The sequence below is a fragment of the Trachemys scripta genome, chromosome 19 (assembly GCF_013100865.1).
Source record: "Trachemys scripta elegans isolate TJP31775 chromosome 19, CAS_Tse_1.0, whole genome shotgun sequence".
NCBI lineage: Eukaryota > Metazoa > Chordata > Testudines > Emydidae > Trachemys > Trachemys scripta.
Window position 1 is genome coordinate 6,042,390 of NC_048316.1, and position 27,550 is coordinate 6,069,939.

General features: G+C 43.2%; 1 protein-coding gene and 1 long non-coding RNA gene across 3 annotated transcripts in view; one reads left to right on the top strand and one right to left on the bottom strand.

Moving 5' to 3' along the window:
• The window catches only part of LOC117868053, a 23,177-nt gene extending 19,149 nt beyond the window's left edge, over positions 1-4,028 (top strand). Inside the window, exon 3 of the long non-coding RNA XR_004643561.1 lies at positions 3,814-4,028. This is a non-coding gene — a long non-coding RNA (uncharacterized LOC117868053). The remainder of the gene's footprint in view (positions 1-3,813) is intronic.
• Positions 1,208-27,550, bottom strand: GABRD (gamma-aminobutyric acid type A receptor subunit delta). Of its 2 annotated transcripts, none has more exons than XM_034753645.1 (9): positions 26,905-27,550; positions 13,963-14,075; positions 11,559-11,626; positions 10,237-10,457; positions 8,466-8,548; positions 5,121-5,258; positions 4,011-4,166; positions 3,226-3,437; positions 1,208-1,793 (listed from the first exon to the last, which is right to left on the bottom strand). In XM_034753645.1, exons 1-9 carry the CDS (start codon positions 26,985-26,987, stop codon positions 1,494-1,496), a joined length of 1,374 nt encoding a protein of 457 aa, XP_034609536.1. In that variant the 5' UTR covers positions 26,988-27,550; the 3' UTR covers positions 1,208-1,493. The 2 variants fall into 2 exon arrangements, with proteins under 2 accessions (XP_034609536.1, XP_034609537.1); XM_034753646.1 differs by lacking the exon at positions 26,905-27,550 and adding an exon at positions 14,184-14,256.

The window sequence follows — 27,550 nt, forward strand, 5'->3', positions numbered from 1 at the left end:
GTCTCCTATGCTAACAATAGCTCCTCTGCCTGTTCTCTTATCCTGTTCATTCTGCTCATCTGAAGGCCAGATTCTGATATCTGTACTTATGGTGAATGCCACCTTACCCCACTGAAATCAATGGAACCACATATGAACAACAGTTCTCCTCAGTGTAAGTAAAGGTAACAGAATCTGGCCCAGAGTAAGGGAGAGCTGGTGAGTACCCATAGATTCCATTACTGTCAATCCCAATGAAGCAACCAGGAGTTGTGGGTACTCAGCATCTCCCAGGATCAGGCCCCTTTGACTGTCAGTACAAAATGTTCAAAAGCATCTAAGCGACTTAGGAGAAAATTATGACTTTTCATAAGTACCTTTGGCACTTAGAAGCCTAACAGGGAAATTTTCAAAAGCACAAATGGTTGCTAGGTACCTGACTCTCACTGAAAGCCAATGAGACTTAGGCTCCCCAGTGCTTAAGTCTTTTTGGAAAATGGGATCAAGGCTCCTAATCACTTCAGTGTTTTTGAAAATTTTACCCTAAGTCCTTTTGGACAAGGACCCTAGGCTCAGCCTGTGTTTTTAAATCACTTTGTCCATTTATGGTGCAATTACATTGGCAAATAGCAATATACAGGAAGTCATAAGAACATAAGAACGGCTGTACTGGGACAGACCAAAGGTCCATCTAGCCCAGTATCCTGTCTACCGACACTGGCCAATGCCAGGTGCCCCAGAGGGCGTGAACCTAACAGGTAATGATCAAGTCTACGCAGTTAAAGAAAGACTTTCCTTAGCTTAGATCTGAAATACAACACAGTGGATATTAACAATTCAGTTAAGTTCTATACAATATATTTTATTTCATGCTGTGACTAAAGAAGAGAATCAAAAGTGTTCTAAATACTTTATCCAAGACAAATAATAATTAAAGAAAAACCCTCTGCCTTGCTCTGCTCCCAATACTTCAATCCCACAGTCTTCACATGTAGAGATCACTGCCATTTTCCTATCCCCGTTAAACTTGAATTGTCCCACAACTGGCATGACACAGAAAAGTCGCTCCCATGTAAAAACATGAGATTAGCTGTGGTGTAAGAAAGGACATGGTAAGAGTATGGGAAAAATCAGAGCCTCATTATCTGCTGACCTTGAAAAGGGAAAATAACCAACTGTGCTTTAGGATTTGGTGGTGGCACCTTCACTGAAGATATGTACATGTGACAAGATGAGATGGGGAACAAAGGAACCTTGGATTGTTTGGCAGAGTTTAGTAATAACAAATATATCAAACCAAATTGGTAATGGCCAATTTTCCCCCCTCCCAGTTTTAGCTGGAGTTGATTGTAGGAGCCAAACAAAAATGATACTCTGCTGCATTTGAGAAATATCTTCAGCGCATTGGAAAGCACTTTGACAAGAAATGGACCAATACAGTTTCTTCAGTTACTCTGTACTGTCTGAGCATAATTCTGGCCCACAGTTTACCTCCTGGGAGCACATTTTTGTTCTTACATTGTGTAAGCAACCCAGTAGATAACATTGACTGCTGCAAAGGCTGCTGGGAACACTGCCCTGGCGTAAATATCGATGGTGTCAGCATCAATGGGCTTGAAGAGGGACTTTAAGCCGCTCTTTTTCTCCAGTTTAGTTTCTTGCTGCTTCTTTGTCTCTCCAGTTTCGACTTCTACAGAGCCATATGATCCGGGTAGGGTTTTGGGAGCTCGGTGCTGCCGGTTGGAAATGGCCAGTTCCTGGTTCACACCCGCAACGGAAAGGGAAAACAAAACAATGGCGTTCTTCACATTGATCTGCAAATGAAAGAGAAGAACCTCTTATGACAATCTGCATGGGAAGGGAGTCAGAATACTTAATCAGAGCTAGCCAGGTGGCCTAATGGTCTGACATGCAGGAGAGCCAAATGTGATGGACAGTACTTGGTTCCAGTGCTAGCAGTGGCTGAGGGAGCTGTGAATGGCTCTGTTCTGCCATGCAGGAGACTCAGGAGTCAATTCTGGTTATAATTTTACATTCCCTGGACTATTACAGGGGCTTGAGGCACTGCGGAGGCAGCATGCTCGGCCCTGGGCTGGTTCACAAGTGGTATTGATCCACTCCAAAGAGACTGTTACCCAGCTGAAAGGATAACTGATTGGCCTGAAACACAGGGTGGGTCCTGTAAGGCTGTGGATGCTCCTGGGTAGGTTTCAGTAAAGAGCGCAGATCAATTGTATCTGCTAGCAGCTTAGCAAGATTAATTAATAAACAATCAAATAATAATAAATAATCATAATAAAAATCAAGTCCAGGGATTCACATGCCTGCAGATTTGTGAGGGGAAATTTGCAAACTGTGGATTGTCAAAAGCATTTTTCCCTAATCAATTCATTCCGCCTCATCAGCCATTTAAAGGGCATGAAGGGAACAACTGAGCTATCTAGAATTAAGAGGTCCAGGAAGGAATTTCACATGAGCAATTGCTTTGTTCTTGCAACCTGTTGCATAGGTCTGCTTTGGAACACAAGTTGTATTCATGCTGAGCAAAATAGGATCTATCTGGAATCCATTGCACACAATGGAGAATTTAATCTCCATGGGACAACACTGAAGACAATGGGCATGTTCTCAGGGTTGCTGAAGCCCTTTTATGGTCCTCTTGCCAGGCAGAGGGTCCATAAGTAAACAACTACCTGAGAATATCCTTGGGGCATGGGGCCTCCCCGGCTGGTGTAGAACTGGCATAAGGCTCTACACTGGCCCTGCTCCTGGCTGGTGTGGGGGGCATATTGGGGACTATTTGAACAGAGCACATTGGGGTTGCCCTAATCTACACCCAGGGCTGGACATGTCTCCAAAGGTCCTGTACATCTCTAGAATACAAGGAACACAAATGTAGCTTAAAAGCCCCGTTGTGTCCCTTCCCTCCCACTCCCCCACCCTGTCCCAAACACAGGAACAGAATGAGAATCAGTCCCAACCGCTTGTGGCATGGGGATGATTGGTTATCGGCTCTGTATCCTGTTAATTGTTCTGAGCTGGTTTTGACTTGTACTGCCAACAGGCAGCAATCAGCCTGGTGGCTTCAGGGGCTAAACACTCACATGGTGGGGTTAACAATTCAGGGAATGACTTTACCAAAGGGCAGCAGAGGGGAGTATTTACTCTGGCTGAAGACAAGGTTATAATCCAGAGTGGTTGTTTTTCAAAGCCTTCCATGGCGCCACCAGTACACAGCTTACTGACCTCTCCACTCTGTCTGCTCGCCTTCATCTTGTCTTTTTGCTTTTTCATGTAGTCCGCATTGAAATGTGCAAATGCATATTCCACCAGAGCAGCAAAGACAAACACGTAGCAAATCCAGAAGTAAACATCTAGTGCCTTGATGGCAGAGGCTCGTGGGAGTGAAGATCGGGCACTGACCATCAAAGTGGTCATAGTAAGAACTGTAGTTATACCTGGGGAAGAGCATGAGAAGCTTGGCTTAGAGTTCTGTAACACATCCCAATGGTAATAAACAATCACTTCTACCTAGAGAGGAGCTGGCTGAGATTTTCAAAGCTAGCTAGGGGATGTGGGCACCCACTTCTGAACTGGGTACCCAATGCCCAAGGCAGCTCTGAAAATCTCAATGTGGCTTCTGTTATCAGACACAGATAGACAGATTCATTAGAACAACCCCTGGAGAGTCTTTTCTATTCTTAGCACCTGCTCCTCTTACTCAGGACTTCAGTGGGAGTAAGGGCTGCAGCACTGTCTCTTTATTAGTAGTGTCTATTGTTTTTAGGGATACAATATAACAGCATTAAACTTTTATTTTCCATCCTTTATTAGCTCATTCTGCCCTGTCAGAAGCATCCACCAGTGACAGACACTGAAGCATTAAGAAAACCCGCTGAAGGACTTATTGGTTTGCCAGTGCAGACACAGCATTCATAAATGTGCTTTGTTCCAATAATGGCACACTGGAGATGAACATATGGCCTTCACATGTCCTCCCTTTCAAGATCCCAACACCACAATCTTTTTACCTAGTGACACTCTAGCAGGCACAGCTGATTGGCTGATCCAGAAGGAAACCCATGACATGGCCACCAGTAAGATGGAAGGCACGTAAGACTGAATGATGTAAACACCTCGATTCCGCCGCAGGTGGAAGTGGAGACTGAGTCTGGGAAACTGACCCGCTGGTGGGAAGAGTGGGCAAAGGACAAATATAAAGTTGTGTGTTAGAAGGTTGGCTTTACAATTACACAGTTAATAAAATAATATACAAGAGTAATGACGCTGATTTGCACTTTTACATCATCTTTCATTCAAGGGTCACAAAGGGCTTTACATCAATTAAGCCTCATAAAACCCCTGTGAGGCAACATAGTTAGTGTCAGCATTGTTAGTCCTAAAACTAGGTCAAGTGACTTGCCCTGGGTTGTATAGTGAGTCAGTAGCAGAGCAAAAATAGATTTCAGGAGTCCAGATTCCTAATCCCTTGCTCTAATGACACTGTTTCAAAATGTGATCTGCCTTAAGGTTTTTATAATCTGCGGCGGAAAGTCCTACAGACACTAAATTTAGATTTTTTTAAAATATCATGTTAATTTAAAACTAACAGGGAAAAAGCTTGATGGATAAGGGGGCAGCATAAATGAGCATTTAACTACATGTAAGAGGATAAAAATCAGTAGGGAATAAATGACTTCAAGCTTTTACAAACATTGCAATAGGCAGGCTAGTATGTATGTGTACCACTACCCTCTAGTGGATGGAATCAGAACTACTCAACTTGATATCATAAGCACAATATTATTAGGAATAATGGAGATTCTCCTATAGCCTGAATTGCAAATTAGAGCAGGAGGATCTGAGTTCTAGCTCTGCTGTTGCTGTGAAGTGCTGATTGGAAGCCATGTGCAGCCTTATGGCAAACACAAAGCCCAGGATGGCTATGGATTTGTCAGGATATACTGCAATGACTACCCAAGGGACCAGTAAAAAATGTATGTCTCTTTAGGTATGAGCTAAATAAAATTGTACTGGAAATCAGATGGACACATTAAACTGGTTACTTAAGAGAGGGGATTGTCTATTACAGATAGTGGTGGCTGACAGCATGTCTGCAATGAAGAGACAGAATCTGGTACCAGATTTGAAGTTCATCATTTCTCTTGTGAAGCGGTAATTAGTGATTGTGAACTGAGCAAGCTGCAGTTTATCCAGTCCATGGATCTCCTCCTGGTTTTCTGACCAGTGGTACACGATATCCTCTGAAGCGTAGCCATCTGCCAAAAGAAGCTGAATAAATGCAAAGGTTTGGGGAAAAATAAAGATTGATGGGCTCAAAGTGAAATTCAGATGACTCTGCCATGCTGCTCATCATCAATCCCACAGCAAACATGTTGTGTTTCAATCTGGATAACTCAATGTCCTATCAACAGTGAGGTTGCCAGTGACCCAGCCAGAATAGTGTTCCCTTAAAGGGGAGAATCCAGGCTAGCCCACACTGTTCAGAATTTTGGAAGAGTTTTGAAGTGGAGAACACAACTTAAAAATAAGCTTTTTAAAAAAACCTAAGAGCAACAGAAAATGGCCATGGTGTTTTTTGTTTACATTCCAATGGAAACAGTTGGAAAACAAACTAATAAAAGAATATTTCCTTTGCAGTGTTTGCAATCCAAACACAGCAACATTATGCTAAGGCATGAGAATCTGACGACAAATTAAAGCTGAATGGAGTAGCACATTTTCATTATCCAAACTGACAGAACTGCAAAACAGCAACCAAGCAGCAAGATTAGTGAAAAGTAAATTAGATTGTTAATGATTCCTTCAGGTTGAATCATCTAAAGTGTTCATTCATAACACAGATAAAAACAATGGTTTTTTTACATCTATAAGGGTAGATTCTGTGCTGCTTCCAATACTTTTGTGCCAGTCAAGCAAAGCGGATGGAGCAAAGACTGGTCACAACCCCAACACTGGGGATTATCCCAATGTCATGGGCAGGCATAGAGCCAATGAAGCTAGCCCCTGCATCACCCTTTCTGAAGGCCCTGGTGCAGAGGACATATCAGAGGTAAAGATAGGCAAGACGGGCCATGAGGTGATCCACGGAGGCTACTCTATCTTGTACCTTTGGGGCAAAGGTGAGGCAGGGAATCAGAGAGTTATACTCAGCCACCTGGCATCTCATCACCCCCATGCTGTGCCCTGCAGAAGTTAGACACCGCAGAGAATCTGTTCCCTAATGTGTAACCTGTCAGCATCCCCTTACTAGTGAGAAATGGCTGTCTAGACAGAAATAGAGCAAGGTATCTCGTAACAGCACTAAGAATGGATCACACCAATGCTGCAGGAAGGTGGAAATACACAGTCACCTTGGTTTGGGTTAGGAGTTGCCTAGCAGAAACCCGGCATGTGGAAACAACAGGGGGAAAGTTTCCCCTGGTTTTGCTTTAATATGTTTGTTTAAAGAGGTTTTATTTCTACTTATGTTTATTGCAGTGAAATAAAAATCCTCAAATTAAATAAATAAATAAAAATCCCTGCAAAACTTGCCGGGAGAGTGAATTGATTGCTAGTTCATTGTCTGTTCCCTCTGCATTTGCTTATTACATAAGTAAAACTGCAGACTGCTATTTCTGACAGGATGAAAATGTATTGTGGTTAACTGCCTAGACAACAGAGTCAATGCTATAAAAGAAAGAGAGCGACTGACGCTCACCCTAATGTGGCAATGTGTTTGCCCCTGCTCAGGTACTCTGCTAGTCCTAAATCTCTGGAAACATCAGGACTCTACTCTCCCATTGAAGTAGCCACAAAAGGCCAAATTCACTGCTGTCAATGAGTCGTGCCTGCTTACGTCAGTCGTGAATTTGTCCCCAAAGCATTAAGGCTAATGGGAATTACACACTGATTAAGAGGAGGATGGCGCCTGAGTAGAATATAGACACAATTTATACAGGTTTCCCACGTAAGCACTAAATAGAACGTCACCAGTCTATAGCCCAGGATCTGACTGACTCCTGTGTAGGGGTGAGGTGTTGCCAAGGAAAGACAGAGCCCTTTACGGGGGCTAGTCACAATAACAGTCCCCACACACATGGAATTCTGCCCCTCTTGATTTCTCTTAGAGAAAAAAAAAAAACCACTCAGAAGTTTGCCCTGGGGCCCAGTCTCTCTGTACGCTCTGCTTTGTCTCTCAGGGCCTGATCCAAAGCCCACTGAAGTTAACAGAAAGACTCCCACTGATTTCAGGGGGCTTTGGATCAGGCCCTAAGCTTCCAATTCTCCATGTCCAATGGGAATAGAGGGTGCTCAGCAACTTGCTGGATTCAGTTTTATAGTTCTGGACTGCAGCTAGGATTGCCAACTTTCTACTCACACAAAACGAATACCCTTGCCCCTCCCCCGCCCAAGGCCCCACACCTGTCCTGCACCTTCCCTGAGGCCCCACCCCCATTCACTCCATTCCCCCTCCCTCTGTCGCTCGCTCTCCCTACCCTCACTCACTCATTTTCACCAGGCTGGCTCAAGGGGTTGGGGTGCGGGAGGGGGTACGGACTCCAGCTGGGGGTGAGGGCTCTGGGGTGCAGCCAGAAATGAGGAATTCAGGGTGCAGGACGGGGCTCCAGACTGAGGCAGTGGGTTGGGTTGGGTTGGGTTGGGATGAAGGAGGGGAAGGGGAGGAGGGCCGGGGGTGCGGGTTCTGGGGTGGGGCTGAGGGGTTTGGGGTGCATAAGGGTGCTCCTGGCTGGGACCAAGGGTTTGGAGCATGGGGGGGGGGGGGGGAGGGCTCTGGCTGAGGGTGCAGATGGGTGCTCCAGGCTGGGATTGAGGGGTTCGGAGGGCAGGAGGGAGTCAGGGGTGCAGTGGTTCCTCAAGCAGCTCCCACCTCCCAGAAGCAGCAGCATGTTCTCCCTCTGGCTCCTACATGGAGGTGCGGCCAGGTGGTTCTGCGCACTGCCCCTTCCGCAGACACCACCCCTGCAGCTCCCATTGACCATGGTTTCTGGCCAATGGGAGCTGGGGAGCCTGCACGTGTGGCGGGGGCAGCATGCAGAACCCCCTTGCTGCCCCTACACGTAGGCGACGGAGGGGAGACATGCCGCTGCTTCTGGGAGCCACACGGAGACAAGGCAGGCAGGAAGCCCGCCTTAGCCCCGCTGCGCCACCAACGACTTTTAACAGCCCGGTCAGCAGCGCTGACCGGAGCTGCCAGGGTCCCTTTTCAACCGGGCATTCCGGTCGAAAGCAAAACACCTGGCAACCCTAACTGCAGCAGTTTTGAACTAGTGCTGTAAGGCTCTATAACCTGATGCCCAAACTTGGAATCAAGGGAATTGGTGTTGGGCCTTATATTTACTAAATCCAAAACAGTCCTTGTATTTGATTGATTTAAGTTGACACACAGAACCAAGGATTATCTATGCAGGCTTTCAACAGAACATATGTTATAGGCACCACTGTGCTCAGACTTTCGTACTCACAGCTCTCCAAATCCAGCATGCACTCTTGTTCATCCATGGGATATTTGGTAAGGTCCATGTCACAGGCCACAGTTGAGGTAATCCTGCCCCGTTCAAAGAAAATCAAAGTACCAGTTAGTTATATTCAGAGAGGGCTGTAGGCTTTCATAGCTTGGCATGTAATTTTCCCCATAATCCAAAGACTGGGTTGGAAACCCTTAACCTACCTCTATTATTAAAATGCTACTCACCCGCATCAACAGGTGGGGGAACTTGATGGGGCTGGCAGTGAAAGGGGGACAGTCCTTCCCAGCAGCAAGGGAAGGAGACACTCACCAAGGGACAATAGGTAACTCCTTCCCCCAGGAGTCTCTGGCACCCATTGGCCAGCTGATTGGCCAGCATTTGCCAGCTCCCAGGATTTAACTCGCTGCAGGGGCTGTGTGGAGCCTCTTTTGGCTCCATTCCAGCAGCCCACCCTACCCACCTGAGTTAGGAATGGGAACCCAGCCTGACAGATACTGCAGGTCTAGCCAATCGCCTACTTAGGGGTCAGGAAGGAATTCCTTCCATGTGCCAGTTGGTGGAGAACCAGGGAGGGAGTTTTTTGCGGCATCTGCAAGCCACAGTGGTTTGAGTTGGCACCTAACTGAGGTACTGGGGTGAAGTTGTTTGTTGCAACTTACAGCTGGTTTCCAGTGTAGTTAAGAGAATAAAATGAACGGTTCCCAGAGGCAAAAGACCTGGGATTTTGGTGATAGGATTAGACCTTGTGACCTTCACAGGCCAAGGTCCCCACACTGCTGCACCTTCTGTCCTGCTCACGGCAGGATCTAAGGTGCTAAGACTCAGAGAAAGCTGAGTCCTAGGGGGTAGGCTGAGGAAAGCCTATCCCATGTTATGAGTTATAGGGTAAGGAACCCTGTTACCCCCACACTGGAACAAATTAAATGCCTGGTACAGGAGAGTATGGGTGATGGGCAGATAGTGCCTCTTCCCTGTGTTAAAGTTTAATAAAAGCTGTGGCTTGTTGCTTACTTCCATGCATGTCTCTGTCCTCATTTTGCTGCTATGCCCACATCAAAAAACAGTAATACTTTCAAAGCCATTTAGGCTATTATTCTAACCAGTCCTCACAGCACCCCTCTGAGGTAGAGGAAACAGGTACTGAATGGTTAAATGACTTGTTCGAGACCAGATACTACTAAATAAATAAATAAGCACTATTATAGACTTTTGTGAGCCAAATCCATTCTGGTGTAATGTCAATGAAGTTACTCCAGGGATGAATTTGACCCTACAGCTCCAAAGCACTGTGCACACATTAACTTTTTCTCAGAATACTCCTGAGAGATGGGAAATGTTACTACTGCCATTGCACAGATGGGGAAGTTTAAAGCTGAGAGATTCTAGATGACTTGGCCAAGGTCACTTAGGGAATCAATGGCAGACTCAACAACAGAACCCAGGAACTCTTTGTTCTGTTCACACTGCCTCTTGGGCTGGTGGCTGTAGAACAACCCCAATTAAAGCAGGATTGTGCTCTGTTAATGATGTACTTGTGATTAATGATTACATGACGGGAAACTTGTTACTGGTTCCACACGTGACTTTCCAGTGTAGACCCGGCAGAGAGATGAGGGGTCATCAACAGAAATGCATCAGGCTAATGTGTTTTTTTTAGTTTTTTAAAATGAATGGTTGTATTAAAAATAATCTAGGGAAAGGGGGTGATTATTTTTTAGCGTCTATTCAAAAAACTAACACAAGAGAAATCTATCTCTCTCTTTACCTGATGCTATACAAAATGACTCCATTAGGCTGTAGCCTGATAAGTTTGTTTTCCACAGTCACATCATGGAACCAGGCAGACTTGGCATTTACTATGAACGTATCTGGTATCCAGAGCTTGTCCACAAACCGACTGTCCAAGCCCAGAGTTTCGTTGGTGTGGTTGTAAGACAGCCGGTCGTCTCGCCAGCTCTGATGCAAAAATACTGTCATGGTGTATTCCTAGCACAAGAAGAACCAACAGTTAACAAACCATGTGAAACAAACACAATGATGATATCTTGGGGCCTGGTCAAATTTCATTGTATTAGCCTGGAACATCTAATAGCTGTTTCCTGTGCGCTGGAATATTTTTATACTCAATCAGAATAAAACTGCCTGGACATTTTAATGTCTCTTGTCTGTTTCTACCCATGGATAACCCCAAGATACCCAAGCATGTGTTTAACTGCTCTGATTCAATGGCATTGTCAGGTATACTGTGTAGCAAGAACTGCATGTCTGTCTGAGACTGATGGGAAGAATCAGGTTAATATCCCTCCTGAGCACCTTTCCTAAGTAGGACCAGTGGTTTTTTGTAGGGTTTTTTTCAGTCAGGTTAAAAAAATAAAAGCCCCAGGTGAATGCAATAGAGAGAGGGGATCAGTGATAAGTCACAGCTATAGCTTTAAAAATAAATCTTTCAGGCTTAATAGGCTACAAAAATGCAGTTGATCTTTGCAGTTCTTAGATATATGGTATCGGGACATGCTCTAGAATTTAGCCTGTTGTTTTGTTCAGGGGTATGGGCATGGCTGCGATGGTTAAGGGAGCATCCCACAACTCAGCGGCTTTGCAGAGGGGCAAAAAAGAGGCTGAGCTCCGTAGGCCTCTTTCCAGAAGTGTCCAGGAGGAAGTGGAATTGGAGTAGAAATTGGATTTAATTCTTAAAAATAGTTTTCCTAACAATAAGGGCAACATACTTCAGACTCCAACCCTGCCCTCCCCTCTAAGCCAGTTTAAATGGGACATACATAGCCAGATCCCTCGCTGGTGCAAATCAGTGTCGCTCAAGTTAAGATATGCAATGCCAATGTACAGTCACTGAGGATCTGGCCTATGGGCTAGCATGCAGCTGTAAGTCTGTTCTTTATAGGATTTTCCTGTATCAATTTTTCACTTGAAAAATGTAGGACATTTTTTTCTCTCCTTGCCAATTCATTTCATCTAGTGATCGTTCTATGTAGAACAATCATATATGCCTAATCAGTTTTCTATACTTCCCACCACCACAGTATAAGCATTCCCAGCTTTCCAGTCTTAACAAGTTTAAATGGAACTTACCATGTTAACTTCTGAGATGTGGTCAATGCTAGTTACTTCAATCGCTAGGGCAACATTAACAGGAGGGCCTGAGAAAGAGACAGTTAAATTGGGGAGGATATGGTGTAGGGTGACCAGACAGCAAGTGTGAAAAATCGGGACAGAGAGTCGGGGGTAATAGGAGCCTATATAAGAAAAAGCCCCAAATAGCAGGACTGTCCCTATAAAATCAGGACATCTGGTCACCCTAATATGGTGTGACTACATATGCACTAGCTTTGTCAATCTTTTCATATGGAGTCAGTTCACAGAAGTGAATCCCTAAATATCCTTTCCCCTGCTCACAGTTTCCCGAAATAAAATCTGTCTTAGAACAATGGGTTTCCAACCTCTTATTGTGATGCCAAGTTTCCATAGAAACCCTCCCATCTAGCCATAAAGAAAGGGAGGTTGGTCATGATCTTTGACAGTTGGTGGCAACCCCTTGAAATCATGACACCTACTTTGAGTATCCAAGTACAGAAATGATCACCACTTGATATGGACCACAAAATGACTTTTCAAAAGTCAGTTCAGATACCATGGTGATAGGAGTGGTGTAAGAACTCAGGGGGAAATAGGAACTGCTTGTATTGCTTAAAGCCTTCAGCTTTAAGGATCAGTGGAAGTAATTTCTTTAACATTTTCAAAGATAAGAAAACTTCACCCCTTTAGAAAGTAGCTGCTTGAGGTGAAAAATAACATTAAGGCTTATGAGAGTGCCAATTAAAGCTGATTATAAACTGACTGACTTGCCAGCGTATCCAGATTCTTAATAGAATTTCTTCTGCCCTGGCAAGATGGAAGTTTTGCTTCTATTCACATGCATGCTTTGCTAGGTTCATTGTTCTGTAGATTGGGATAGAGTGATCCTTTGGAAAGAACACTGGAAAGGGGGGTTGCTCAATGCTATCTAAACACCCTATGTATGTTGTATTGTTGCTGCAACTCTATAAAGATCCAGGTCCACATACATACACAGGCCACATGGGCATCAGCTGAACTGCACACATGTTCAAAAGGGAAAACAAAATGCCCCTTGAGCTACAGGACAGTCTATAATAGTTGCCAAGTTACTAAGTTTAAAGTCTTATTGTCTCTTTGCAGGCCAGCCACAACCTTGTCAAATTGGCCAAGATTTTCAAAATTGACTAGTGATTTGGGAGGTCTCCATTTTGAGGGGCCCAAACTGAGACACCTTAAAGGGCCATGACTTTCACACACTGCTGAGCCCCCACCTCCTGAAAATCAGGCCCCTTCAAGACATCCCAAGTTGTGCACCCAAAATCACTAGTTGCTTTTGAAAATCTGGGCAACTGATTTTACTTCCTTATAAAGCATTTCAGTAACACTGGGCCCAAAAAGCACAGAGTTATTTTCCTTTTATTTAGTACACTGTTTAAGGTTGATGTCTGCAGACTCACTGGATTGCCCTAAATTCAGAGCACTGCTACGCTTTATATTGTAACCAGGGAACCTGACATCTTGGTATGTTTTTGCCCCAACTCATGGACTGATTTGCTCTTTCACCTGAGAAAAAAAGCCTGTTTAGAGCCTGATCCAACACTCATTGAAGTCAATGAAAAAACTCCCATTGATGAATGGAAAGGAATTAGGCCCTTTGACTTCAACTTTAAAGGACCTGAACAACACCCCAGATCCAAATGCCACTGAAATTTGCAATGACCTGGGACTAGGTGTGGCTCCAAACATTGTGGGTTAGGCCTCTCTCATTTTTAATAACATGTGTGAAACTTGACAGAATCACCGTGCAAGGACTCAGGAGAACATTTTTGCCTTTAGCCCACAATGCATTCACATCCATTGAGTTTTGCTTTGAGCTTCCAATTCAGACAAATGCTAAATCTCAAAGCAAAACTCAGTGGAAACCATCAAGTTTCCCTTACTTTTGCTTTGGAACCAGGTGGAATGGCACAGTGAGCATGGTTTTGACACAATCCTGTAGACTGGCCCAGGTGTACCTGGAAGGTTTGGAAACCTCTTGACAAACCTGCTCTGAGTTTTGTTTTTATTCCAAAGCCACAAAACAAGAGGGTTGTTCATAGTGTGGGGGAAGGAGCGTGATCACTGAGAAACTCTGGCACAGCAAATTCAAATTTGAACTCAAAATTGAAAAGATAACTGGTTTGATGCAACTTTTAATTGGGCTAGATTGTGACGTGCCCTGGGACTTTTTGCAAAGGCTGACATAAAAAACAAAACAAACAAAAACCATTCTTACTATTATTATCACTACATCTAAGAGCAAGACATTCACAAACACTTAATTTTATCCAGCAAAGGGCAGACATTCACATTCATTTCAGCCATTAGATTATACAAGGAACACATTAGAAATCAGAAAAGACATAAATCAGACTCTCACCTCCAATTCCAGGCCTGAAATTCCGTGCATATCCTTTCATTAAATCATCCAGATTAGGTAACCAGGATATTTCTATGTTGGAGCCTGTGTAATCTCCAATGTCATTCATTGCTCTGGTTAAAAAAAAAACACACCAAACCATAAGTGTCCAAGCAAGCTTTTAAAACCTCACCATGTGTAGAAAAAATAAAATGTGGTAGAAAAAAAACTAGAAGACTTACATGTACATTACTAGAGCTCTGATAAAATGTAGGCAACTCAGCATGATTGGAGCAGTACTGAGAGTTGATAGGAGGATTGTTTCATTTATTTGTGGGGGTAGGAGACAAATGATGTTTAGACTAAAAGAGAGTGTAGACAAGGCTACAGACTACCTTGGGGACATAAGGTCAAGAACAAATATCTTTTAGTTTGTTCATTTTTCCTCCTAAATAAATAAAACCAAGGTTTAAAATGACTTGATTTATTTTCCTTGTTGTGAAAAAAATAATTGAGAAAGTTAGTCACTGGAACCAAACTAGGATCTTGTTTTTAATTCAACTTCCTTTTTTCCTCCAATATGAAAAAGAAATGGAATACAATTCTGTTATTAATGAATTCTGTGGAACCTGCTTATGGAGGGATGTGGAGATAGAGAGATTTGGTTTATGAAGAAAGACCATCAATCCTGAATTGCTTCACTGCATCTTGATATACAAGGTGTAATTCCAGTTGTAGTGAAGATGTTGTGTGACAAACCGGACTTTGCCATAAGCTGGCTTCGCTGTGTACTCAACTGACAGCATAATAAAGCAACATACTCATTTAACAGGAATCTTTAAGTGCTCAAATGAAACCAAATATACTATAATTATCATATGAATAACAGAGATTATGTGGAAAAAGTAAGAGCACTGGAGTACCAACATACTCAAAGGCCTTAGCTTATTGATGGCCTAGGCACCATCTATCTACCACTGCTAAGCACCTTCTAGGTGTTCTTGCTGGGTCAGGAAATTGGGACCTCTGGGTTAACAACACAATGTGTTAACACAATTTTAAAGGTGTTAAACTGTGTCTACCCTAGGTGCTTCAAGTCATATTTGCTAACTCCAGTTACCTAATCCAATTTTTAAAAGATCTTTGTTTCCCAAAGCCAACCTGACCCCAGTACTAACAAACCTCAGGCTAGAAAGTATCAATCAAAATGCAAACATTTTACAATCATTAAAAAAGCAGCCACTGATCTATCCATCCCTCATATAATGGCCATCTCTCTGGTCTCCACAGTCCCACTCTCACAGGTTCTGCAGGGCTTTCTCCTTCATCCACCAAACCGCTGCTTAAGTGAGCTCAGGAACTACTTCTGCCCCAGTTCTAGTGGCCAAGGTACTATACACCAAAGAACACCTTGCGGAGACCATAGAGAAGCCCTGTGAGTTGAATGAACCTGAGACAAATCAGTCATAACATGTGACACCATCAGGGGGCCAAGTTTGCCTTCATCAATTTTTACTCTTCGGGGGGGGGGGGGAGGAGGGGAATCTATTTCCTACTGGTGAGATGACAAGAGTTAAACTTCACCTGCAGACACTGGTGACTTAATTCCAGGCCTCTCTCTCAAAGATCCAGATCCACCTGGATGTGAAAGAGAATGGAGTTTCTAAGTGGCTCAGTGTGAGATGGAACAGGCAGGATAAAGGATTAGGAGTCCCAAAAAGAGTAAAGGATGTGGAAAATTCCAAAGGTCCTCTTCCTCTTAACTCTGCCCAGAGAGGTGGCGATAATAGGACAGTCATTTTGTGTCAAGGAAAGACAATAAGTGAGCATATGGTAAGGGCTCACTTGCTAAGCCTCATGGAAGGGAAAAGGTGGAGGAGTCCCAGAAAACTACAAAGTACTTCACCTAGTGCATTCAGGAATTGCTTCATCTACCACTGAAATGAAGCTACCTCAATAATGGAGCATAGCAACTAACAGCTCAAAGCAACACTACACAACAGTCAGGAGGTGAAGAACATACACAGTTGTAACAGCAGGGGAATTCAGGGAAGAAGAACGTAATTCAGCTGGAATAGAGCCAGGAGACTAGTTTTATCATCCCTGCTCTTGTGAAAAGCACAATAGGCCCATGCAAACACAAAAAGAAAAGCAAATTTGAGGGGATGCAAACTTATGCGACCTGAAATGGCCGCAAAGCTCTGGTCAAAAGGGTGAACAAGTTGAGAAAAGCAGAGAGGCAGCAAAGAGCAAAGTCCTGAAAGGACTATTCCGAAAACACTCTTTGAATGGAAGTTTCAGATTTCTCCAGAAAAATAGAATCAGCATTTGCTCTCTAGAACTCCACTTTCAGTGCCAGTTGCTGGGAGTTCCCAGGTCAGCTTAAAGTTAATAGGAGTTGCCTGTAAAACTACACACGCACTCAGCTGACAGCATAATCTCTTGAGCAGGGCCGTAGCAACAAAGAACGTGGCCCCCTCCGAACGGTGGCCCCCTCCGAACATATGTCCGGGCGGGGCCCCTTACAATGCAGAAACTGGAATGCGGTATTTATTTTGCCACTTTTAGGGGCCCCCTTCCTTGCGGGGCCCCCTCCGGTCGGAGGGTACGGAGGGCGCTCGCTACGCCTCTGCTCTTGAGCTTCTCCTGCTGCTATCAGAAAATTAGTATGAAAACCTGCTTGTTGAAATGGGAAGTATTTGTTGGACTATAAATTAGCAACAAGATCCTATCTACCAGGGTGTGTGGGTAACTCTCAAGTCTCTCAGAGACACATGTAACTGGATGCAAGCACCACATCAGAGCTGTCGGAGCATCCGTGCAGCTGCTTCCACTCAGCTCTGCAATAAGCATGGAGCTTAAAAAAAATATTGCTGATAGCAGAAGAGAAACCTTTTAAAATATTGATGAAAGGCTGCAGATTAATATACCATAAACAGCTCTTGCCTTGGGACTTATATAACTTTCTTGGAACATTTGTGTGACATTGACCCACATAGGCACAAGGGTTTTTTCTCCAAACTGTGTCACTTAAGGGTGTATTCAGCTCAGTATTTACACTTACTGCAAGCATCAGCCACCAGAACAATGTTTCCTCTCACCATGGGCTGAACAGGGAATATTTGATTATCCCAGAGATGACGTTCTTGCCACATGTGAATGGAGTTAATAATGTAAGGAAGCTTTGGGATAACAGCATGTGAATGTAAGCTCTGAGTAACAGAGACATTGCCGTCCTGAATTAATAGAGCTGTCAAGGCATAAAGTGACCTTGAAGACGCATGGGGACAGTTATTGCCCAACAATGAAATTTCATTAGCTCATAATTTCATTACCTCATAAGGTTAGGGATGCTTGTTTAAATGCATTTATAATATTCTCTTGACACACTGACTCACCTAGCTAGCTACAGCACCTATCTAAGTATCTCAGAGGACTTGCTGGCCCAGATCCTCAGCTGGGGTAAATTGGCATAGCCTGACTTCAACGGAGGCTATGATGATTTATTCCAACTATATATTTTTTTCTATTTGCTGGGTCTTGTTCACCTGTGCAGCCAGCTCATTTATCTCTATCTATTATCTTTGATATTTCTTAGGTGCCTATTGCCTTGATATCGAAAGGCCAACATTTACTTAAGTGAAGTTACCCTTTCACTCACTCACCTGCCAAGACCTAAAGTCAAGGTTCTGCATTTCTCCTGCTGCAGCTGAGGGTGAATATTGCAGCTCAGTGATATTTTTACTTATTTTCTTTTGCATTCCCTGACCTGTTTTGAGTATCACTGATGCTATCAGTCCGTCCAGGGGACATATGACATCCAGAAATATGGTCTTGGCAGATTAGCGAAGAAGGGAATAGTTTTCAAATATTTTGTTTCTAAATGTTTCACTTTTATTTATGTATTTATTTATTTGGGTAATTTGTAAGTCTTGGCCTGAGACATAGGCATGAAATCCAGGTCATTAAAGATTCCATGCACTTTTTTAGGGATAGATTTGTCATCCGGTCTTGTGTTTTTCACAGGGTTAGCTTTAGAGGTGGCTGCACTCCGGTGGAGGGTGAAGAGATTCCTGCATGCATCCCTTGCTTATCTCATGTACTTGTCTTTGGGGCCTGATCCATAAGGAAGTCAGAATCTGCACTTCCGGTTTTTGGGTGTACAACACTTTGCGATCATTAGCTGCAAGATGTTATAAAAATCCAAAGTCCTATGTCTACTATTGCGTAATGAATCTGAAACATTTAAGAAAACAGATTTTGCAGCTCCATTTTCACACCAAAATGTGTTACGTGGCTGCCTGGAGAACTTAGCCCCAGATGACTGACTCATCATCAGTCATTTGCTATAACAGAAATAAAGTCATTGTAAAAGAACTGTCAGGAGCATCATATCTTTTGACAAATAAGATCACCTCATTTTCCCTTGACATTTATTTTCCATAAAAGCCTCAGCATTTACAGCATGCCACAGAGTGGGAGGGTATTATCCTGTGTCGATGTTCTATGGTAGTGGCATTAACATGAATAAGAGAGCTAAAAGGACAATCTCAGGTTAAAAAGGATGGGCCACATATGCAACGCATTTTAAGCAGATTGCAATACATGGGGAATTTTACTTAAAAATCCACAGCACAATATACCACAAAATTAAAAAGGAATCTTGGTCCTATTATTAATAAAGCCTGAGGGTCAGATCCTCACCTGGTATAGGTTAGTGTAACTAATGGGTGTCGCACTGAAGTCAATGGAGCTATGTCCACTTACACCAGATCGGATATCAAAGTATTACAACTCAGAGAACTGTTAAGAGCCAATTTGCTTTATACAACTTGTTTCCTTTTTGAATTTCATTTGACAGGGCAATGAAAATTAGACTTGTCAATTTCACTTATTTTTTAGTCACTTTCTATTTCTCAGGCACTAGCACAGTGTTGGCTGCTTGGATTACCAACACTGGCAGAGAATATGTAGATCCAAACAAACAAAAACTGATTTAATTTTAAAACATTAACAATTAGGTTATTGAAAACTGTCTATTCATATTAGATTTTTCTATGAAAAACCTTAATTTTGGTCCTAATCTACATGGTGGTAACCTCTATAACTAATCATGCTGTCCAAACGACACTAGATTTTTCATTTGGATTGTGTGGAACATAAAGGATCAAGGAAAAGAATATAGGCGTTAGGAATAATGCAGCAGAGTCTTTGTGCCGGAGTGAACAGGGCTGTAGGCCAAGAGCTAAATTCAGCTATGGTGTAAGTAGGCACAATTTCCACTCCTGTCAACAGGAATTATACTCATTCACTCCAGGGCTAAATTTGGCCCCAAATCTTCTAGTCCTCAGAAGTCTCCATAATAGCCATTCCCCACCAACATCCAAGTAGAGTATTGTACATAGAATCAGAGAAATGTAGGACTGGAAGGATAAGTCATCCAGTCCAGACCGCTGTACTAGACAGATCACTTTTATTTGTTTTAACCTAATCTAATGAAAAATACTAGGGACTCTTTACTATTTGACTGGATGGAAAACATGGTGAAATTCATATTTGGAGTGACATTCATGCAAGTTCGGAGAACCCACATAAACCATCCTCCGCACCACACTACAGCCTGCCACGAGAGTGGGGAGGGAGAGGGGGTGATAGAGATGGCCTGCCAGCAGCGTGGTGTGTGGGATACCTCCATAGCCCCACCCCTGTGGCCTTTCCTACACAGGACCCAGTTTCCAAAGGCTGTGTGCAAGAGCAGAGAAGTCCATTCACCCATGATGAGCCATGGGGATTATCTGAGGCCTGAGATGTTATTCATGAATTTTACCTGGAAACATGAGGACTGGCATGGAAATGCAAGCTGAAGAGGATTTGCATTTTGTAATCCAAGTAATAAAGATGGGAAGAAATGAAACCACCTTCAGCTGATTCAGCAACTTCATTTCTTGACCTAAGCTTTTGTACAGTGTGCTTTGGGATGAAAGGCACCATATAAAAGTAAGCTATTAATTCCTAAAACTCTAGAGGCTTACACCAGCACACAATAAAAAAAAGAGGTTATCTTTACCCTGCGCCAAGTCAGAGTGGGTGCCATGCTGACAGGAGGGCAACAAGCTCCTGGATCATTTCTCTGGAAAGTTTTCTGCAAGGTGAAGTTCAGGAGAGGATTTTTTAACCCTCGTCTGCACTCTCTCTTTCAGGGCAATGACTTGCATCACCACAAATGTGGTGTTTAGCCCTGGCTTGAACACCAAGTGAAGGAAATGTGATCTAAATGAAATTACTATCAAATGTGTGCACAACTGGTTGAAAAAATGTACTCGTAGTATTATCTGTCAAAACAGGAAAAGGTCTCTAGGGGGGTTTTGTGGGGGTCAGTCCTGGGTCCGGTACTATTCAACACTTTCATTAATGACTTGGATAATAATGTGGAGACAGCATGCTTATAACATTTGTGGATGACGCCAAGCTGGAAAGGATTGCTAACACTTTGCGGGACAGGATTAGAATTCAACATGACTTTCACAAATTGAGAACTGGTCTGAAATCAATATGATGAAATACAATAAAAATAAGTGTGAAGTACTACATTTGGGAAGAAAAAAATTAAATGTTATAGTGGATCACAAACTGAATATGCACCAACAACATGGTGAAGTTGAGAAAAAGGCTAATATAATTCTGGGGTGTCTGAACAGCAGTGTCCTATGTAAGACATGGGAGGCAATTGTTCCACTCTACTCAGCAATGATGAGGCCTCAGCTGGAGTATTGTTTCCAGTTTTGGGTGACACACTTTAAGACGTGTGGTCAGTCCTGGGGGTGGGCTTGTTCAACATCTTCATTAATGATCTGGATGATGGGATGCCTTGCATCCTCAGCAAGTTTGCGGATTACACTAAATTGTGGGGAGGTAGATATGCTGGAGGGTAGGGATAGGGTCCAGAGTTACCTAGACAAATTGGAGGATTGGGCCAAAAGAAATCTGATGAGGTTCAACAAGGACAGTGCAGAGTCCTGCACTTAGGACGGAAGAATCCCATGCACTGCTACAGGCTGGGAACTGACTGGTTAAGCAGAAGTTCTGCAGAAAAGGACCTGGGAATTACAGTGAACGAGAAGCTGGATATGAGTCAACAGTGTGCCCTTGTTGCCAAGAAGGCTAATGGCATATTGGGCTGCATTAGTAGGAGCATTGCCAGCAGATCGAGGAAAGTGATTATTCCCCTCTATTTGGCACTAGTGAGGCCACACCTGGAGTATTGCGTCCAGTTGTGGGCCCCCCCAGTTTTGTCCACTACAGAAGGGATGTGGACAAATTGGGGAGAGGGCCACAAAATTAGTAGGGGGCTGGGGTACCTGACTTATGAGGAGAGGCTGAAGGAACTGGGCTTATTTAGTCCGCAAAAGAGAAGAGTGGCGGGGATATGATATCAGCCTTCAACTACCTGAAGAAGGGTTCCAAAGAGGATGGATCTAGGCTGTTCTCAGTGGTGGCAGATAACAGAACAGGGACCAATGTTCTCAAGGTGCAGTGGGGGAAGTCTAGGTTGAATATTAGAAAAACTATTTCACTAGGAGGGTGGTGAAGCACTGGAATGTGTTACCTAGGGAGGTGGTAGATTCTTCATCCTTAGAGATTTCTAAGGCCCAGCTTGACAAAGTCCTGGCTGGGATGATTTAGTTGGGGTTGGTCCTGCTTTGAGCACGGGGTTGGACTAGATGACTTCCTGAGGTCTCTTCCAACCCTAACCTTCTATGATTCTAAGAAAGTTGAGGACAAACTTGAGTTGAGAAAAGTTGAGAAAAAATCCAGAGGAGAGCAACAAAAATGATAAAAGGTTTAGAAAACCTGACCTATGAGGAAGAGTTTAAAAAAAAACTGGGCATGTTTTAATTTTGAGAAAACAAGAAGGAGGGGGAACCTGATAACAGTCTTCAAATATATTAAGGGCTGTTATAAAGAGGATGGTGCTCAATTGTTCTCCATGTCCACTGAAGGTAGGACTAGAAATAATGGGCTTAATGTGCAGCAAGGGAGATTTAAGTTAGACATTAGGAAATACTTTCCAACTGTAAGGGCAGTTAAGCTCTGGAATAGGTTTCCAAGGGAAGTTGTGGAATCCCCATCATTGGCGAGTTTTAAGAACAGGTTAGTTAAACACTTGTCAGGGAGTCTAGTTTACTTGGTCCTGCATTAATGCAGTGGGCTGGACTAGATGACCTCTTGCGGTCCCTTCTAGACCTACATTTCTCTGATGTTTTGATCTATGCAATTGGTAGCTCACCATGGAAAAGAGCCTCATTTTTCTTTCTTTCTTGAAAAAAAATAAATAAATCTAGTTTTCCTGTCTAGTAGAAAAAGTTGATGTTTATGGTTATTATACAACTTGGGAAAACTACAAAGCCCCTCAAATAAATATTCGCAAGAAATGCAGCTCTCCTAGGGGTATAAACACAGCCAACAGTGGGGATGTGGGTAACATATACACCTAATTCAGATGATGTGTCTCTCCAACCAGCTGCAAAATAAATGCATTTTCACTAATGCAGCATGGTTTATCAACTGGGATATTGCCCGCTTCTTACTATCTCCTGGGACACTCCTTGAACGTATTGAGTCAAAATTCCCTGATATCAGTGAGCAAAAGACTTGGTAAATATTTCACTTAAGCCATGTGGGAATGAATGCACTGTCCAGTGGCTGCTGAACAAGAATAGAGAGAGATAGGAATCTCAGTTACTCTCTCCAACACAAAAAGCCCAAGCACCTTCTGCAAGTCAATGGCCATCAGCAGTGCTGAATTTAGATCAAACTTGTAGATAGGCCACAGTAATCCACACTAGCGACCATGTATTCTCATTTTAAAAGTGCAGTGGGGAAAATTTCTCGCTCCCTGTATCTCTCCTATTTCACCTTTAAGTCACCCAACCAGCCTACATTCTACACTGTCTGTGGGCAACTGAGCATCTGCAAATGGATATTTTCACCTGAAAGAATCAGTCTGTTAAATAGCTGACTGTGTGTGGTCCAGAGAACTAGTATGGAGGTAAATTTATTTCATTTCAATATCATTTTCTCTGCCATTTTTTCCTGGAAAAAGGCCTTTAAATATCAGGCAAGGTCAGTGAATGATCTAGCCTGTATCAGGCTCCAGGATTATCCAGAGTAATATGTGTATCCTTTCCATCTGCCATCCTTAACTCTAAGTGAAGCTAACTGTAAATATGTTCCATATTTTGAAATGTAATTGAAAAAGCATTAGGCTTAATTCATGGCAACCTTATGAACATCAAAGTCTTTATTTCCATTTCTCCGTGAGTTTTAAACTGCATGAAGTAGTCTACTCTTCGCATATATTTCACATTTGCAAGCCTCTCTTCTCATCACTGGGAGTAAAAGGTTGAGAGATGTACAATTCAATAGGATAGTTAATTACATACAAATAGAATTATTTTTTAAACAAGTATAAAAGATTATGTGTCTATTTTTAATTAGAGAATTAAAAGCTATTTCACTGGCGAGTTAGAGAGTCAGGGGCCTTTTAAACCTTTGAGCATGACATCCGCATGACTCCTATTAATAATAATCGGAGTAAGTACTGCACATGAATCTCTCCCACTACAAGAGAAGACATCTCACTACATTTCCTTTTAATGCACCTCAATTACTATTTATTTGTATTAAGAGAGTGTCTGCAATGTGCCAAGCTCTGTCCAAGCACATAGGAAGCTGCAAACGAATACCAATATTACTAATAAACACAGTGGGATAACCTCAGCCCTGGTATAAATTGATGCAACTTCACTGACTTCAAGGCTGAATTTGGCTCATTGATTTTTGTCAAACAGCACAAGTAATGGAGACCTCAAATTATACCAGTCTTGAGCATCCTATTTGAGATAGGCAATGTTCAGAAAGTGCCAAGCATGAGCAGGCTATGGGTGTTTCCTTAAAAAAAAAAAAAGTGATGATAGTTCTGGTATTTAACTTTAAAGCTGGTCCTTGGGAAGCCTTAACTAATACTGTGGTGTTTAGGATCTTCCAAACAGCACTTTCTTTTTAATAATCTCTTGCTCTACAATCCATGGAATCTGTGGCCAGATAGATGTATTCTTTGGCACCCCTGCAGTCATTATGATCAAGGCATCACATTTAAAAATCAAAATTAAATCAATAAAGAGGAAATGTAGCCACTGATAAAATTTTACATTTTACATTAAAATTACATTTTAGTGTACGAAACTACTAGTAAAATATATCCTGGCTAAAGCACCTTCTACTATACAAACCTGTGCATCTCTGGCACAGAGGGTAGACGGAGAAAAGTATACTCTTCTCCAGGCCCTTACAAGATGAGTTATTGCAGTGGCCAAGGAATATGCATCAGTCCAAGAGACTAGAACAGGACCCTGAGGTGACAATTCGGCAACACTGGTTAGCGCACACCGAATTTACGCGCATTTGCACAGGACTTCAACCTGAGGATTGTGCAGCCTTAGTCACACATTTCTCCATGAAGCTCAGTTTGGATAGTGGGGTTTGGATAAGATTAATGCTAAATATGCATTTTTAAAAATGCTTTAATTGATTTTTAAACCAGAAAATAAGTTAGAATGTCATTGCGTTTTTAAAATAAGGAAAAGGAATCACATCACCTGTAAAGAGTCTGGTATGTCTAAGTTTGCTGCTTACAAATGCTATAGCACTAAGAATTGTCTTCAGGACTTAGAGCCAGACCCAAAGTCCCCTGAAGTTTATGGAAGGCTATCCATTGATTTTAGTGGACTTTGGATCAGGTCCTATGTGAACTCAATGGAAACCGGTTTCTGCTCGGTTGTAAATAATGATTCAATAACCCAAGGGCAACTTTAGAATACATACATTAAACTTTATTTTGGTTAACATTCAATGGTGAAATTCTTCTCCTTGTCCAGCCTTAAAAACCAAGTGGAAACTGGTTTGCAATTGCTGATGCTCAGCTCCAACGTTTCACCAGCCATGTTAACTGTCATTGGTTTCATGGTTCCCACCCAAAATCTCAGGAATGCAGATTTTCATTAGAAAAACTTTGGGCCCAATCCTGCCAACATTTACACATCAGTAATTTTACTCGTTTGTGTAGTTCCATTTAATTTAACTTGAGTAAAATTATTTGCAGGCTGGTTTCCAGGATTATTATTTATTATTTGTATTATTGTCTGGCTAGGGTGCAATACACCAGGTGTCCATTAAGCCTTTTTTCTGTTCAAATACAGCTCACCACTTCATCTGCAATGAGAACCCTGTTCTAAGTGATCTTTCAGAAGACTGCACTGTACTAAACACAGTAGTCTTTGAACTCAGAGTCTTTTGCTATTGGCAATTTTAGATAAGATAAACCGCTAACATCATTTGAACACAGAATATTAAATCTCAAAAGCTAGCAATTGTATTTTTCTAGCTGTCCCCTTCCTCTGTTACGAAGTATATGTATTTCTAACAAACAATTCATCACTATTGTGTCATTGTAGGAAGAAAGCCAAGTAACTAGGCAATTAATCCAGTAATAAAATAATTTATGTAACAAATTACACATTGTACACATCCAGGCTCTTGCTATGCCTTGAAACAGATCCTGAAGTCACAGGCTAGAGAAGAGTAATTGCTTATTTAAAATAATAATACTTTGCACTTGTACAGCACCTTTCAGCCAAAAATCACAATGTTATCCTAACTGTATAGGTGGGGAAACTGTGGTACTGAAATTATGGGCAGATTCTGACACCCTTATTCACCTAGTGAGTAGCATTTTACTCCTTGAGTGACCCTCTTAAGGCACAGGAATGCCTCAGAAGTAAGGTATTCGTGTAAATGTATCAGCATCTGGCCTTTGGTACCTTGCTCAAGGTCATACAGTCAATCAGAGGCAAAGTCCTGCATAAGACTCAGTTGCCTGACTCCTGTTCTAACCACTGGACTGTCCTGCTTCTCAATAAAATAATAAAACCTCAGCAAATAATCCCAAACACCACAGTAACCATGTTCCTCTGTGCACAATCACCACTTGGCCTTTATTCCCTCCGTCTTGAAGCCCCCAAATACAAATAGGCATATCCACTGTTTTTGAGGAGATGGGGAATCCCCTCATTCCTTCCCAGGGCTGCCTGCCTGGAAAAGCTTGGGCATTGCTTTTAGATGCCCTGAACTAGATCTCTCTCTTTTAAAGATTTCCTCCCCCTTCTGCGTTCATTGCATAACCATGGCAAGCTTTCTCCACTTTCAGCCTCCAGATCCGTGGAGAGTATATAAAGAACATGGCAAATTGGATCCGAGCTGGTTGCCTAGCTAACACCTTCGGAGTGAACGCAACTAACAATTGCACAGATTTAGCCCTACACTTTTTTAAAGGGGTTTGCTTTGTTTTTCAAACTTCTCTCTGAGCACTTTCCCAGCCCTCTGCTGCTCTCCCAGGTCCACATGGTGGCTGGAGCCCCAGGCCGTGGAATGAAGCCCCTTAGCTAAAGCTTTGGGCACAGCTACAGTACATGCATCTCTGCAGTCTGGTTTTTTGTTACGTCTGGGGAGGCTCTTAGTCACCAGTTAGCCGAGTTTTATGGCCAAACTGCAGGGATTGCTGCTTTTGAAACAGGGACGGGACTATCCCGGGCCTGTGAAATGCCATTAACTTTAGAGATTGCCTCCAATTTAGACCAAGTGCCCTAGAGATAAGCCTTCCCCAGACATCCTGTTAACGGGCTTCCCACTTGATTAACCCGGGACGCTGCTGCTCAGAGGGTGGAATAGTGATAAAAGTAGGGCACCTTGTGACAAACTCTCCAATCGAGACCCACTTTCCCTGCCAGACAGAGATCCGCAGCCCAGGAACTCAGGGCGTCCTTGGCAAAGGGGGATAATGACACATAAGTAAAGACCCTGGAGCACACCCCCCCCACACACACACACACATACCCACGGCCTTACCTGATACACCTGTGCTGCTGGGTGCACAGCAGAACCAAGGACGGCAAAATCCAGGTGAGAAATTCCATTTTAGTCCCAGGCATTAGGCAGTGGCAAGCAAAGCCCTGGTTCTCCTGCTGTCCTGGAAGCGCCGAGGAGGCTGCTGTAGTGTTACCATCCCTGCTGTATTAAGTTGAGGCTCAGTTTGAAGCAGTGTTGTTGCTCAGCAGCAGCCCCCACAATCTCTACCGCGCCCGAGAGACATGCAGGCAGGGCGAGATGGGGAGCAGGGTCAGCCCTCCTGGTCTGACCCCCTGTTCCCTGCCTCATACCAAGGACAGGAGAAGTGGCATGCCAGCTTGACAGCTGCCCCTCTGTGCCATCCTCCCTCGTGGCTGCTTTTCAGAGGATTCTTCCCAGCAGATCTTCCACTGTGCAAAGCTGGTTGCCGAAAATAACCTCTGAAATTACAGATTTGATCATAGCACGCGCAGGAGGAAGCGAACTACAAACGCTCATCAGATCCTAGAAGTGCCCCTGTGCAAAAACCCAAACTAAACGCCACGATCGAGTCCAATCTCAGGACACAGGGGGACACGTCCCTGGAGCAGCAACCCGTCCAGGGGCTGCTCGGAGTGAGATGAATGCACGTTTTAGCTGGAAAAAG

What these genes read in the sequence shown, in the direction of transcription:
- GABRD (XM_034753645.1), bottom strand. Translation starts at nt 26,987, where the DNA reads ATGCCTGGGACTAAAATGGAATTTCTCACCTGGATTTTGCCGTCCTTG. An exon ending in TTTCAGGCCTGGAATTGGAG is followed by an intron (nt 11,627 to 13,962) that starts GTGAGAGTCTGA and finishes TCTCTTTCTCAG; the next exon opens with GCCCTCCTGTTAATGTTGCC. An exon ending in GCCTGCTAGAGTGTCACTAG is followed by an intron (nt 3,438 to 4,010) that starts GTAAAAAGATTG and finishes GCTCTTCCCCAG; the next exon opens with GTATAACTACAGTTCTTACT.